Source organism: Nerophis lumbriciformis, linkage group LG31, assembly GCF_033978685.3.
Source record: "Nerophis lumbriciformis linkage group LG31, RoL_Nlum_v2.1, whole genome shotgun sequence".
NCBI classification, from domain to species: Eukaryota; Metazoa; Chordata; class Actinopteri; order Syngnathiformes; family Syngnathidae; genus Nerophis; species Nerophis lumbriciformis.
In genome coordinates, this window is record NC_084578.2 from 24,966,684 (window position 1) to 24,981,745 (window position 15,062).

A 15,062-nucleotide genomic window follows, 5' to 3' on the forward strand; every position below is an offset into this window, starting at 1 on the left:
AAGGATATATTTCTCCTCTTTTCTTGTGAAACATAAGATGTGTCTTTAGTTTTATCTGTACTATTATACAAATTAGCATATAGGGAAAATAAATGTAAATACATACAAACAAAATTAAGAAAAATAACAGCTCACCTTTCCAAAAACTGCTATGCGTGTTTTATCAATGTATGGAAAATTCATCATGTATCTGTAACAACACAAAGTAGATGAGTTGCAGTTTTAATGAAATAGCAAGCACATTTGTGATATTTCCAGTTTCGTGGGACAGTAATTGCTACCACATTTGTATGAATCTTTAAAAATAAACTCATCATTGACAGCAGTATGAGACTCGTTTAAGATGCACAGTCACTCTGTTTCAACTCGTTATTAAAGTACAGACTTCAAACTGCACACCTGTTTTTAAACGGTGTAAACCAGTAAAACTGGAATTATGATCAATAATATTTGACATGGTTTCATAGTATTTTTACTTTTGGATGCACTTTTAGTGGGGAACAAAAGGAAATGGATCCGCTTGCAGGTAAGGTAATGGTAGGAAAAGCTCCCTATCAACAAGCATTACGGCCATTTGGTTGCTGAGATAGAGGGACGTAAACACTGCCACCATGTTAAAAACTGAGAAACACGTCTTTGAAAGACCTCCAGGCTTGATTAACCCCCCCCCCTCTCTCTCTTTATCTATGTGTAGGACACCTAGAGTATCATAGACCAAGGGCTGGGTGATATGGCCTTTTATTAATATCTCGATATTTTAGGCCATGTCACGATACACAATATTAATCTCGGTATTTTGTCTTAGCCTTGAATGAACACTTAATGCATATAATCACAGCAGTATGATGATTCTATGTGTCTACATTAAAACATTCTTGTTCATACTGCATTAACAATATATGCTCATTTTAAACTTCCATGCAGAGAGGGAAATCACAACTAAGTAAATTTACCAAAACTGTATTTTTTAAACAGTTATTAAGCAGTGGCACAAACATTCATGTCATTTCAAAACAGAAAGTGCAAGATTGTCAGAGACATTTTAAAACAAGCTATTAGTGCACTTTTGTGCATGATGTCACTAAGATGACATATCAAAACAACACTAAATTAAAGTGCATTTTTTGTGCAGAACGCCACTACAATATTTCAAAACTAATAAAGTGCACTTTTGTGCATGATGTCACACAAATTGTGTATGTCCTTCGCTATGTGGTAGGTTACTGCGGACATTATCTCCTGTTTTTGACTATTTTTTTCATACGGTGTTGATCTGGAAATGGAAGACGCCAGGCTCAATTGGGTCAGTGCTGTTTACTTCGGCATTTTGTTGGCTGTGGCACCGGCCGAGATGTTGACATGCGCAGTTTCAAGCACTCCTTATTCTCTAGCGGGTGACTTTTCAAATGATGCTACAAATTAGTAGTGCTGCTACTTTTTGTAGTTGTAGCAACGCTTTTGCCGCATACTTTACATATTACGGTTGTCTGTTCGACATCTTCCCGCTTGAAGTCAAACCATCGCCAGACGATGGACCCCGTGCTGTTTTTCTTGGGAATTCATTCTGCTTCCTCCATTTGTTACCAGAATTGCACCTTCTCTCTCTCGTATTACCACTCGCACTGCTCCACTAGCATCACCTGCCACAGCTAGCTTTACCCATGCTGCTACCTCTCTGCTCCGCGAGAGCATATGACGTTGCACGCACGACAGTATGTGACGTAAGTAACAAGGTGCGCTTGTTTTATCTCTCTGTGAGAAGGAGAGACAAGAAAGAGTGAGAAAAGCCTGTAGTCTAATGCCCGCAGCTAAAAGCAGCAGCGTGAGAACGTATACTCGAACACTCACGATATAGTCATTTTCTACATCGCACAGAGACAAGCCCGCGATATAACGAGTATATTCGATATATCGCCCAGCCCTACATAGAACATTGTAAAACATAAACATGACTGATTGTAGCCCTAAACAACTTGCATTGACAGGAAAGGACAACATACTCCACTGCAGCGATCTGGTCCTGAACATCCACAGTTCCCAGTCTCTGGTGGACCTCATGAAGAACCCTCTGGCCTTGGAAGCCGCTTCCCCGCCCATCCAGGCGAGCCACGATGACGTTGTCTGTGCTGACCAGCACGGAATCCCAGCCCAGACTGAAGCAGTCACTCACAGCTTGACCACCAGGGGTGCCATCGCTGTTGATTGCAAAGAAAATGTAAAGACACATATTTTGTTCCATTCATGCTTGTTAAAGTTAAAGTACCCATGATTGTCACACACACACTAGGTATGGCGAAATTATTCTCTGCATTTGACCCGGAAATCGTTTTTGGTCATTTAACCCCCAATTCCAACCCTTGATGCTGAGTGTCAAGCAGGGAGGTAACGGGTCCCATTTTTATAGTCTTTGGTATGACTCGGCCGGGGTTTGAACTCACGACCTACCGATCTCAGGGCGGACACTCTAACCACTAGGCCACTGAGCAGGTACTTTGTGTACTTTTGTTACTACTTTAATTAAATAATTAATTCTCAATGAGACATACATGTGGTAATCTGAAATTTCCTTGCTCAGTTCTGTTGTTGTCTGCACACCATGTTCACTCTCTCTCTCGTCCACAGTATGGAGTGCAGCTGGCGCAAGGCAGCAGCACACACCTGACGTAGATTAGAAGCAGCCTATTTAACCTGGCTGCTGACGGCCTGTGAGCGCCGGAACTTTGTCACTGCTTGCAAACCTGTTGATATTGCCAGAGAACTCACTAGTTCATCGTGTACCATTCATCTAAGGTTTGCCTGTATTTTTCCTAGCCTTGTCTAGCGTCTTTAGTTTGTACTTTGTCCTTATATTAACTTCTTTCATGAAGTATGTTTTCCTAGCCTTGTCTAGCGTTTTTAGTTTGTACTTTTGTCCTTCTATTAACTTCTTTCATGAAGTATTTTTCCTAGCCTTGTCTAGCGCTTTTAGTTTTGTGTGTTATCTACCATCACCTTTGTTTTGTTACTTTGTGCTTCCTCCTAAATAAAAGGAAGAACAATTGTACACAACACGTCTCTGCATCCTTGGGATCCACTCCACCATATCCTAACAGAAAAGTTCCGGCCATACTATGGAACCCGCAGAGACAGATGCCTGGAAAAGAGCATTGCAAGGCCAGGCTCAACGAATCAACCAGCAGGGGGACCAGCTAGACCACCTGAGCCGAGGTCTACAGGGACTGTCGGAGCGTCAAGACACCATGTTGGAGCGAGTCAATATGCTGCTAGCCACCGTCGTACCCACCTCGACCACCGTGCCCGACCAGGTATCCACCCAACCTACACAACCCGCCAGTACCAGCAACATGCGGCTATCCCGACCCGAACGTTTTTCCGGAGAAAAGGAAGATGTAAGACAATTCCTGACGCAGTGTGAACTACATTTTGAACTAAACGCTTCCGCTTTCACCTCTGAGCGGGCTAAGGTAGCGTTTGTCATCTCCCACCTGTCAGGCCGTGCTGGCACCTGGGCGACTGCAGAATGGAACCGTCAGACCGCCTCCAGCTCCACGTATGCAAACTTTTCCAAATCCTTGAGGCAGATCTTCCAACGACGACTCCCAGGTAGAGAGGCAGCTAGATCCCTTTTCCGGCTGCAACAGGGTTCACGACGGGTCGCAGATTACGCGATCGAGTTCCGCACCATGGCCGCCGACTGTGACTGGGGTCCCTCGGCGCTGTTGGACGCCTTCTACCTGGGTCTCGCGGACGAGATTCGTCACATGATGATCCCGCTGTCACTTCCGACGAATCTGGATGATCTCATCGAGCTGGCGGTGCAGATCGATTTCCGCCTATTGGAGGAGAGGAGGGATCGACGAGGGAGACAAGCCCCACCTAGCAGCCAATCAGCGCCTGCTAGACCTGCCATCTGCATGACGGAGCATCTCGTTCCCGAAGACACCTCTCCTTCGTGGCAGATAGATGAGCCGATGCAACTGGGAGGTCGCCGACTCACCACCGCCGAGAGGGAACGCCGCTTTCGCCTCAAACTCTGCCTATACTGTGGGGCCGCTGATCATCTCATCTCCCACTGTAAGGAACTACCGCGCCCCGCCGCACGGCCACGAGTGCGCCCTCACTCGCCAGAGGACACGTCCACCAGAGGTCGCCGTTCTCCTTCGTTGGCCGCAGGCAGAATGCAACTAAAAGGTACTCTTTCTTGGCCTAACCAACAAATAGACATTTGCGCTCTCATTGACTCAGGAGCAGATGATAACTTTTTGGATTTTGAGTTCATGAGACTTCATAAGATTCCTGTTGTAAAACTGTATGTGCCCAAGAGGGTGTATTCTCTTGATGGGCGCCTATTAGCCAGCATAACCCACCAGACCCTGCCAATCAACCTGCGCTTGTCTGGTAATCATTGTGAGAAAATAATTTTTTTTATTGTGCCATCACGGTCCGCGCCCGTCATTCTGGGGATCACCTGGTTACATAAGCATAACCCGCACATAGACTGGCCTCGTTCGGCCATTATTAATTGGAGTGTGACCTGCCACACACATTGTCTTCATTCCGCAGCAGGATCTCACACACCGCCACCTACCGCCGTTATAGAGAACATAGACTTGACAAACGTGCCCACAAACTACCATGACTTAAGAGCGGTGTTTAGCAAGGATAGAGCACTCTCACTTCCCCCCCACCGACCCTACGATTGTGGTATCGATTTGCTAGCCGGAGCGGCTTTACCATCGACCCGTTTGTACAAGGTGTCTAACACCGAACTCAAAGCACTAGAAGAATACATAAACACATCAATAGCTGCGGGCCTCATTCGCCCTTCGACCGCACCGGTAGCCGCCGGATTTTATTTCGTCGAAAAGAAGGACAAGTCCCTACGGCCTTGTATAGACTACCGTGCTCTTAATCAGATTACTGTCAAGAATAAGTATCCTCTTCCACTCCTTGATTCTGCTTTTACTCCCTTACAGTCCGCAAAGTTTTTTACTAAACTCGATCTACGTAACGCGTACCATCTAGTTCGCATCCGAGAGGGGGATGAATGGAAGACCGCATTCAACACTCCTCTCGGACATTTTGAGTATCTTGTCATGCCTTTTGGACTTACTAATGCACCTGCCGTTTTTCAGGGCTTCATTAACGATATTTTTCGGGACATGACAGGTCGGTTTCTCTTCGTTTACCTGGACGATATATTAATTTATTCATCGACATTTGACGAACATGTACAGCAGGTTCGGTTGGTCCTTCAACGATTGCTCGAAAATAAACTGTTCGTGAAGGCGGAGAAATGCGAGTTTCACTCATCCTCCATTCCCTTCTTAGGATTTATCATTGAGGAGGGTAGACTCAGACCAGACCTCGCTAAAGTCAAAGCAGTAGTAGACTGGCCCACTCCGGTGTCCAAGAAGCACCTTCAGAGATTCTTGGGCTTCTCTAATTTTTATCGGCGATTTATTCGCAATTTTAGTCGCGTCGCTGAGCCACTTACAAGGCTAACCTCTACTAAAGTTCCGTTTGAATGGACACCCGAAGCCAATTCCGCGTTCTTGAGGCTGAAAAGATTGTTTACTTCGGCTCCTGTGCTTTGTTACCCTGACCGTTCTCTCCAATTTTTTGTTGAGGTGGACGCTTCTGATTCAGGTGTAGGGGCCGTTCTCTCCCAGCAATCTACCACCGACCAGAAGTTGCACCCCTGTGCTTTCTTCTCTCGTCGCCTATCCCCTGCTGAAAAAAATTATGACATTGGCAACAGGGAGCTTCTGGCGGTCATCTTGGCCCTTCAGGAGTGGAGACATTGGCTGGAAGGGGCGGAGCTACCATTCATCATCTTCACGGACCACAAGAACCTGTCCTACTTAAGGACCGCACAGAGACTGAACCCCCGCCAAGCCAGGTGGGCACTTTTTCTGACCCGTTTTAACTTTATCATCACTTTCCGACCTGGTTCTCAGAATGGGAAGCCCGATGCCCTTTCCCGTCTCTACTCTTCATCTCTTGAGGATTCCTCACCTGAACCAATTGTTCCCCATACCCACATCATTGGGGGACTCCAGTGGGACATCGAGCGGCAAGTCTTGGAGGCCCTAAAGTCGGACACATCTCCTCGGGGCTGCCCACCAGGTCGGTTGTTTGTGGTTCCTCGGCTCCGTTCCAGCGTTCTGGATTGGGCACATGGGTCAAAGATCGCTTGCCATCCAGGTACTCGTCGCACCAGTTTTGTCCTCTCCCAGCGTTTTTGGTGGCCATCCATTCTGGCAGATACGAAGGCGTTTGTGGCAGCATGTCGGTCCTGCTCCCGGAACAAGGCATCCCACCAGGCCCCAGCAGGACTGTTACACCCATTACCCATCCCCTCCCGCCCGTGGTCACACATAGCGGTGGACTTTGTCACAGGACTTCCCCCCTCTGAAGGAAATGACACTGTCTTGACCATTGTGGACCGGTTCTCGAAAATGGCCCACTTCGTGGCCCTCCCCAAACTGCCTTCGGCTCTTGAAACAGCCCAACTATTAGTGCTCCACGCTTTCCGGCTGCACGGCATCCCCGCTGATGTGGTATCCGACAGAGGGCCACAGTTTTCCTCGGCTGTCTGGAGGGCATTCTGCAAGTCCCTGGGGGCCTCCCCTAGCCTATCCTCCGGCTACCACCCACAGAGCAATGGACAGACCGAGCGGACCAACCAAGACCTGGAGGCGGCCATCCGGTGCACTTGTCATCGGCAACCCTCAACCTGGTCTGAGAATCTCCCATGGATAGAATACGCTCACAATTCCCTCATTAGCTCCGCCACCAACCTGTCTCCATTTCACGTCGCCTATCGTTTCCAACCCCCTGTTTTTCCTTCTACCCAACCCAATGCCGACGTACCATCCGTAACGGCACACCTGCGTCGGGCTCACCAGGCTTGGCGCAACACCAGGGCGGCGTTAAAAAGAACATCGGCCAGGAACCAACTCTTAGCCAACCGCCATCGCACACCAGCCCCACACTACCAGTTGGGACAGAAGGTCTGGTTGTCGTCCCGGGACCTACCATTGGCCACCGACTCTAGGAAACTGGCTCCCAGGTTCATTGGACCATTCCCCATTATCAAGATCATCAACCGTGTTGCAGTCAAGCTCCGTCTCCCAAGATCTCTCAAATGCCATCCTGTCTTTCACGTGTCTCGCATCAAGCCTGTCGCATCCAGCCCGCTCAGTCCTCCTGAGGTACCGCCTCCTCCACCCAGGCTGGTTGAGGGTCACCCAGCGTTTACAGTAAACACCATCTTGGATGTGAGAAGAAGGGGCAGGGGATTCCAATACCTGGTAGACTGGGAGGGGTACGGCCCGGAGGAGCGGTCATGGATTTCAAGATCGCTTATTATTGACAAAGACTTGATCAAGGATTTTTACATTCGATTCCCAGACAAGCCAGGTAGGCCGCCAGGAGGCGTCCGTTGAAGGGGGGGGTACTGTGGTAATCTGAAATTTCCTTGCTCAGTTCTGTTGTTGTCTGCACACCATGTTCACTCTCTCTCTCGTCCACAGTATGGAGTGCAGCTGGCGCAAGGCAGCAGCACACACCTGACGTAGATTAGAAGCAGCCTATTTAACCTGGCTGCTGACGGCCTGTGAGCGCCGGAACTTTGTCACTGCTTGCAAACCTGTTGATATTGCCAGAGAACTCACTAGTTCATCGTGTACCATTCATCTAAGGTTTGCCTGTATTTTTCCTAGCCTTGTCTAGCGTCTTTAGTTTGTACTTTGTCCTTATATTAACTTCTTTCATGAAGTATGTTTTCCTAGCCTTGTCTAGCGTTTTTAGTTTGTACTTTTGTCCTTATATTAACTTCTTTCATGAAGTATTTTTCCTAGCCTTGTCTAGCGCTTTTAGTTTTGTGTGTTATCTACCATCACCTTTGTTTTGTTACTTTGTGCTTCCTCCTAAATAAAAGGAAGAACAATTGTACACAACACGTCTCTGCATCCTTGGGATCCACTCCACCATATCCTAACAATACACTTAAATATTTTTTTAAGGATATTCAATACTTGTAGGGAAAGTAAATCAATACAAAACTACATACTGAGAACCAGAGGTGTCCCAATCTGAAATTGATATCGGTTCGATATCAGAAAAAAACAAAAATAAGCTGGAACGATAGATAAATAAATACATAGGCTTGCATTTAAAACATCCTATGAAAGCAGTCCTGCAGTATGTTTACTTGTGCAAAACAGGACAGGCAGTTAACATCTAAATGTCCTCCAAAAAGCACACAAAGTTGGTCTTTTCTTGTATTTTAGTCAAATCATTTACAAAAGGTAAACCTGGTAGGCTATAGTATAGTATGAGTAGTGTTAGTGCCTATTTTGTTCTCAATACGCTGATACGCTGAGGAAATGGGTTAGCACGGCTGTCATCATGGCAATGTGAAACGTATGTAGACAGCCAAATCACATGATAAAATAATTCCTCATTCGTGTTTGCATATTGTGGACTACATGTACCAAGTTATATGGCAATATGAAACGTTTGAAACAGTAGCCGATAGGTATACCTTGGTATGATGTCGGGACGGCGTGGCACAGTGGAAGAGTGGCCGTGCGCGACCCGAGGGTCCCTGGTTCAATCCCCACCTAGTACCAACCTCGTCATGTCCGTTGTGTCCTGAGCAAGACACTTCACCCTTGCTCCTGATGGGTGCTGGTTAGCGCCTTGCATGGCAGCTCCCTCCATCAGTGTGTGAATGTGTGTGTGAATGGGTAAATGTGGAAGTAGTGTCAAAGCGCTTTGAGTACCTTGAAGGTAGAAAAGCGCTATACAAGTACAACCCATTTATCATTTATTCATTTATGTCTCCTCTTCAGTTTTGGGCGTACATTAGGCTGCTAAGCATGCTCTACTTATTTTCACCAGTACAACCATTGCTAGCGTTGGTTGTCGTTTGTTTTAGTCTTTGTTTTCTGATAGTACTGACAATAACTATATGATTGCAATTTGTTGTGATATTGTACGCAGGCATGACATACTTCTTCCTGAAAATAGCCTAATTTCTGTGTAAAATATGTTGGTTAGAGATTTGTTATTGACAAAATGCTTGTCTATTCAGCTATTATGGTCCCAGCACCTCAACCCCTAGTAAAAGGCAGTGGAAGTTTGAAGTTCCTTGGAGAAGCCCAGTCGATCGAGCTGGATTTGGCTGATTATCTGGCAACCTCAGTCAGGGAGAGAGGGAGGGAACTACAGAATTTTGACCATGATTGCAGTACCATTTCTGGCCACATTATTACATATGGCACCTTTAAAGCTTGTATGTCACAGATGTCTATGATAAGTATTAATAAGAATTTTGATAAGATAGCACCAATGAGGGTGTCACGATAAATTATTTACAAAATAGCATGAATGAGGGTATTTGTCTCACATTCCTGTTTTTCTTCTCTGTGCCTTTTTTTGGCCACCATACTCATGCTCTGCTCTCTCTCGCCCTATTTGTCATGGCAGTCAAAGAATGCGGAAAGGCTTGAACACACCTGGCAGCAATCACCACACCCTACTTATAGTGATTGCACACACCTGTCCTTTGCTGGTTCTTTCCTTCATGTTCCTCCATGAGTCCAGACCACGCCAACAATCCTCCTGCCAATTAGCGTGCATGTATTTTTCATTGTTTCATTTGTTAAGCCCAGGTGTTTTGTCGACCATCAGTGCTGCCTCGCCACCTGCTCCAGTCGCCTCGCCTGCCACTTCTATCTCTTTTTCCCTGCTGCCTCGACCACAATGTTTTTCCGTAGACACAGGTCAACTCTATTTGCCGCTTTTCACTGAGCATGACTGCGTGGCTTTCACCACATCCCACCTACAAACCAGAGCCACCGCGTGAGTCACAACAGAGTGGAGCCGGTAATCCCATTTGTGCAGTTCCTTTCTGGCCTTTTCCAAAGCCTTGGAGGAAACTTTTCAGAGGACTATCCCCTTTCCTACTCTTTTCTGTGGTTGCGTCAGGGTCAAGGCAGTGTGTCAGAATTTTCCATTGACTTCCGTACCGTTGAGGCCGAGAGCGATTGGAACCAGACTGCTCTCTTGGACACTTTCTGCTTTGATCACATGATGGCTGTCTACCTACCTCTGGACCTTGATGACCTCATCTAATTGGTGGTTCGAATCGACAAGCGTTCCATTCTCTGATTAACGATATGCTCAGTAAGATGTTTGGTCTTTGTTTATTAAGACAACAATCTAATATTTTCTCCAACGTTGGAGTAACATAATCAGCTGGTACGTCTTGTACTCCAAAGATTTGTCAAGAATAAGGATAATACACTATATTTATCAAAGTACAGAAATGCCAATTCCATGCGTTCATTGTGGAGCAGGGTTAGCTTAAACCCGATCTGGCCAAGATCCAGGCCGTGGTCAACTGGCCTGTTCCTACATCAAGAAAGCTTCTGCAGAGATTATTAGGTTTCACAAATTTTTATCGTCGGTTTATCCATGATTACAACCGAGTTGCTGAGCCTCTCACAAAGCTTACATCTACTTAGAAGCCACCAAGGCGTTTCTTAACCACAGGTCTTTTTAACCACCTTGCCATCCTGAACTTGCCTCTAATTTTTTTGTCTTAGTCGACACATCTGGTTCACGTATTTCTGCCATCATCATCACAAGCGCAATTCCACCAGTGGCATACTGCACCCCCACCCTTCTTCTCTCATCGCCTGACTGCAGCAGAAAGGAACTACAATATAGACAATCGAACATTTCTGGCTGTCATATTAGCTTTGCATGAGTGGAGACAACATCTGGAAGGCTCAGAACACCCATTTACCATATTCACAGACCACAAAAACCTGGCCTACCTGCACTTCGCCCAGACAATGAACTTCAGGCAAGTACTGTGGGCTCTTTTCCTCTCCATGTGCAACGACACACTGAATTTCCACCCCAGATCTAAGATAGGAAAGCCTGGTGCCCTGTCTAGGATAAATTCTCCTCGTCCCTGATCAAACGTTGCATTGGACTTTGTAATGGAACTTCCGTCCCCTAATGGCAACACCGTGGTTCTCCAAGATGGTCCACTTGCTGCACTAACCAAGCTTCCGTCTTCCCTGAAAACCACTGAGCTATTGGTCTTATGGATACCATCCCCCTCAGTCCAATGACTCGATGGAGTGAGCCAACGAAGACTTGGAGTCCACCATAAGCTGCATCTGCCACCAACAGCTGGCATCCTGGTCTTTCATTTTACCCCTGGATCGAGTATGTCAACAACTCTATCATTTATTCTGCCACAGGGGTTTACCTTTCCAACACTACCGATGGTTTTCAAACGCCTGCCTTGCCGTTGTTGGAGTCTAAATCTGTTGTGTTGTCCGTTGCTTTCCATCTTTGTTGCGCTCGCCTGGCCTGGCACCACATCCAAGCTGCGTTATCCCGCACCTCAGAGCTCAATCAGTGGTTGGCTAACCTACACTGTCTCCCTGCACCGAAGTATAGGCCAGGACAAAGAGTGTAGTCATCCTCCAAAAATCTTCCACTCCACACGGACTCTCATAAAATCCAGCCTCGGTTTATTGGTCTTTACCCTATTGAACACACCATTTGTTCTACCTTGTTCGATCTCCACCTTCCTGGGGTTCTCTCCCACTCTCTGTCTCACTCTCTCTGTTTCTGTGCGTGTCTTGCTGTTTCTCATTGTCATGGCAGCCAGGGAGAGCTTCAGCACATGTGGAACCAATTACCACACCCAACTTATAGCGCTTGCACACACCTGTCCTTTTCGGGTTTGTTCCTTCATGAGTCTAAACCATGCCAATCTTCTGACGGCCACTTAATTTTGTACATTGTTCCCTTGGTTTTTCATGGCACTGATTCCTCCACCCACTGCCATTGTTTTTTGTTCTTTCATTTTTGGATACATAAAGACTCTCTCTCTCTCTCTCTCTCTCTCTCTCTCTCTCTCTCTCTCTGTCTCTCTCTCTCTCTCTCTCTGCTTCTGGTATTCAACATTGGCTGAGATTTAACAGTTTAAGTATTGATAAGATTATTATTAAATTAGCATTAATCAAGTTGTGTATGATAAAGAAGTCATATTATGATTTTTTTCTACTTTTGAAACATCACTATTAGTAGTAAGTAATGGTGGTGCTTTATATGTTGCGCAGATTTTGTTTTACAGACCATCATCAAGCCGCTTTCTGACTGTCTCTTCAGAGTGCGCCGTTTTGTGGGCGGTCTTATTTACGTGCAGAAGTCCTCCTCCAGTCCACGCCCTCGTCGACTGCGTCTCCACCCAGTCAAAGATGTTGTAGATTTTAGTGCTTCCATATCAAGTCTATTCGCAGATATAAGTTAGAACTATATGCTACTTTTTTTTTTATTTTTTAGAAATGGCAACAGTGGAGGATTTTAGCATGCATGTGCATGTATGAACCAGTGTGCTACACAACAAGAGGATAGAGAAAAAGAAGGAACTTATTGACTACCGGAATATAAATGGCAGACTCGCGCAATGCTCCTTGGGTAAACCGCTAACATATATGGAGATATCCGCAGACGTAACTAAGACAAAATACATCACTAAAATCTCACATTACAAATGGCTCATTTGGAGCCAGTTTGGAAGAAGCCCAGATTGTTTTATAAATATCTCTGCCATGCCAACATGGTTTAATTTTACATTTTCGGGGCCTTTTGGGAACCCAAATAAACAAAAAACAGAAACCAAAAGATAAGAAAAGCTGGTTTTGCATAATATTGATGACATTATTGATAAGATAGCATCACTGTGGGTGTGTATGTTAATTACTGATTAGATTATTGATACAATAGCATTAACAGGGGTGCATATGATTAGTATTGATGAGATTATTAATAAAATAGCATCAATCATACGTACATGATCAAGAGGAGTCCATAGTGTCGTGATTCCGAGAAGTCAGGTGGATACGAGATTTTCAAAGGTAAATCTAAACAAAAAGATAAAAAGATGACGATATATGAGACAATTATTTGTGTTTTTCAGGGGGCTCTGTGAGAAAGAACCATAACTTCATTCGCACCAAAATGTTGGATTGGGATTGTTCTGAAGTCTGTCAGTTGGATCCTTTTGTAGTTCAAAGCTGCCCTCAGTAAGAAGTTGTTTTCTAGAACATAGTAATCTGAAAAAATAGCAAACAAGAACATCACGCTGCAGACAAATACATAGTAATGCTATGAAGTTGAAGTGTTAGTACTGCATTCAAAAGAAAATAAATTAAGTAATAAATTATAAAATTAACACCTTAAAAGTAACAGCATTTAAGAAAAAAATATTCAAGTTGTTCATAGTGGCATGACCAGCATTTCTAATGACAACACAAAATGAATTCATTATTATTGTAAATCCTCCACAGTTTTCAGTTCCCAGCTGCATAATTTCGAGACATTAATAAATACAATAACATGTAGTAAAGTATGTATATACGTGAACGTGTGTTCATACTCAAAAATGCAAGTTTCAGCATAAAGAGAGTCTACACATATTTACCATTCAGCATACAGTTATGTTTTGGTGGGAAACCCCACACATTCTTGCTAATTCTCTGCGAAAATAGACATGTATTTGGATAAAAAACATCGAATTTACGCCAAATGGATAATCATCTATAAATACGTGATAATAAAATATAAAATGCCTATTGCTATGCTGGTCTTACACATGTTGGTTCCTTGATAAAAATAAGTTCCATGTCTTGTGCAGTTACGTTTGCACTTGCCTTATTTTGTTCTTTTCCACTCCTACTTGCGTGATCTCCCAGTCCCTCGTGAGTGCGGCTTCTTTTGTTTTTATTAAATAATATTATTTTACTCACCATCTGCTTCCTGCCTGCTGCATCTTGGGGTCACGCCGCTAAAGCTGCCTTCCACTTTTGACATTTACACATACAATCCCCAAGGCAGAAGCGCATTACAAAGTGTCCAGTAACAATTGTGTCTGCATCATTCAACTTACTGTGTCATGAACTTAACTTCATGAATTATTGTGACCATAAAGTGTTAAAAAAACAATTACTGTTGGTAATTTTATTGGTCCATTTGTAGTGCAATAATGTTAACTTTCATTTCTGTGATATTACTGTCTACTTCATTAACTAGTTCATTGTTTTTGGTATCACATTTCTATATATCATAGCTGATGTTGTTCTGTTGTTGTTATTTTTTGTTCTTGTATTTTCATCCTATCCCTTCTTGTCCCTGATATTTCCCCCCTCTGTCTTCTCTTTGTTTTCTTCTTTCAAGAGAAATATCCCACATTTCTCTTTTGTAAAGCAAATCTGCATGGCAGATAGGCATTATATCAACAATATGATTTGCCTGACTGGCTAGCCAGAACATGTTTAAAAAATATAAAAAGAATAAATAAATAAATAACCACTTCATTTCAACTTATGGACAGGATAAGAAAAAATAGGTTAGTGTTTTTCATATCTACCATTGTACTCTGTTTACAAATGCCACTTAATCATAACTTTTTTTTTATCATTGCACAGTGCAAAATAATACAAGTATACATGATTCCTGTTGATATTGTATCGAATAAACATCGGTATTGACCAACACTCGAAGCTCAGTATTGTATCAAAAGTGAACATGTTGCATTGGGACAACCCTAACAAGACAATAATAAGTGATTTTTTTCTTTTCTTTCACATTTAAGGTTGGTGCCCCTACGTGACTTCATGAAACTTGTATTAATATTTGCAATGACATATTTAATTTAAGAGCCTAATTAAGCGTCCAAAGTCTAAATGCTGGGGGAACCCAGAGGTATTACACGTTCTTACAAATGATGTAAATGTGATCTAATCTATTCTCACTTTCAAACAGCAAGTAGCTAAGTAACACAGGCTCATTGTTAGTGTTGTTTATATTTTTCTCTTACTTGAAGTGTTGAGGCTGTGCAAGATGACTGCAGGTGCTCCAGGACCTGCAATGAAAAACAAAATGCTTCTCAGTTCAATGAATACTTTGACGACAAATACTCACTTCAGACACAAGGCCAGCTACTGATATTCGTAATCTAACTC

At 44.1% G+C, this 15,062-nt stretch overlaps 1 protein-coding gene across 2 annotated transcripts in view; it reads right to left on the minus strand.

Annotated features, from left to right (window-relative positions):
- LOC133574259 (inactive dipeptidyl peptidase 10-like) overlaps nt 1-15,062 on the minus strand; it is a 389,479-nt gene that overhangs the window by 21,220 nt on the left and 353,197 nt on the right. For both annotated transcript variants that reach the window (XM_061926362.1, XM_061926361.1), the window contains exons 17-21: nt 14,918-14,962; nt 13,056-13,154; nt 12,893-12,962; nt 2,001-2,195; nt 136-190 (exon numbers count right to left, since the gene is read on the minus strand). In XM_061926362.1, coding sequence (XP_061782346.1) covers nt 136-190; nt 2,001-2,195; nt 12,893-12,962; nt 13,056-13,154; nt 14,918-14,962 — 464 coding nt within the window. The remainder of the gene's footprint in view (nt 1-135; nt 191-2,000; nt 2,196-12,892; nt 12,963-13,055; nt 13,155-14,917; nt 14,963-15,062) is intronic.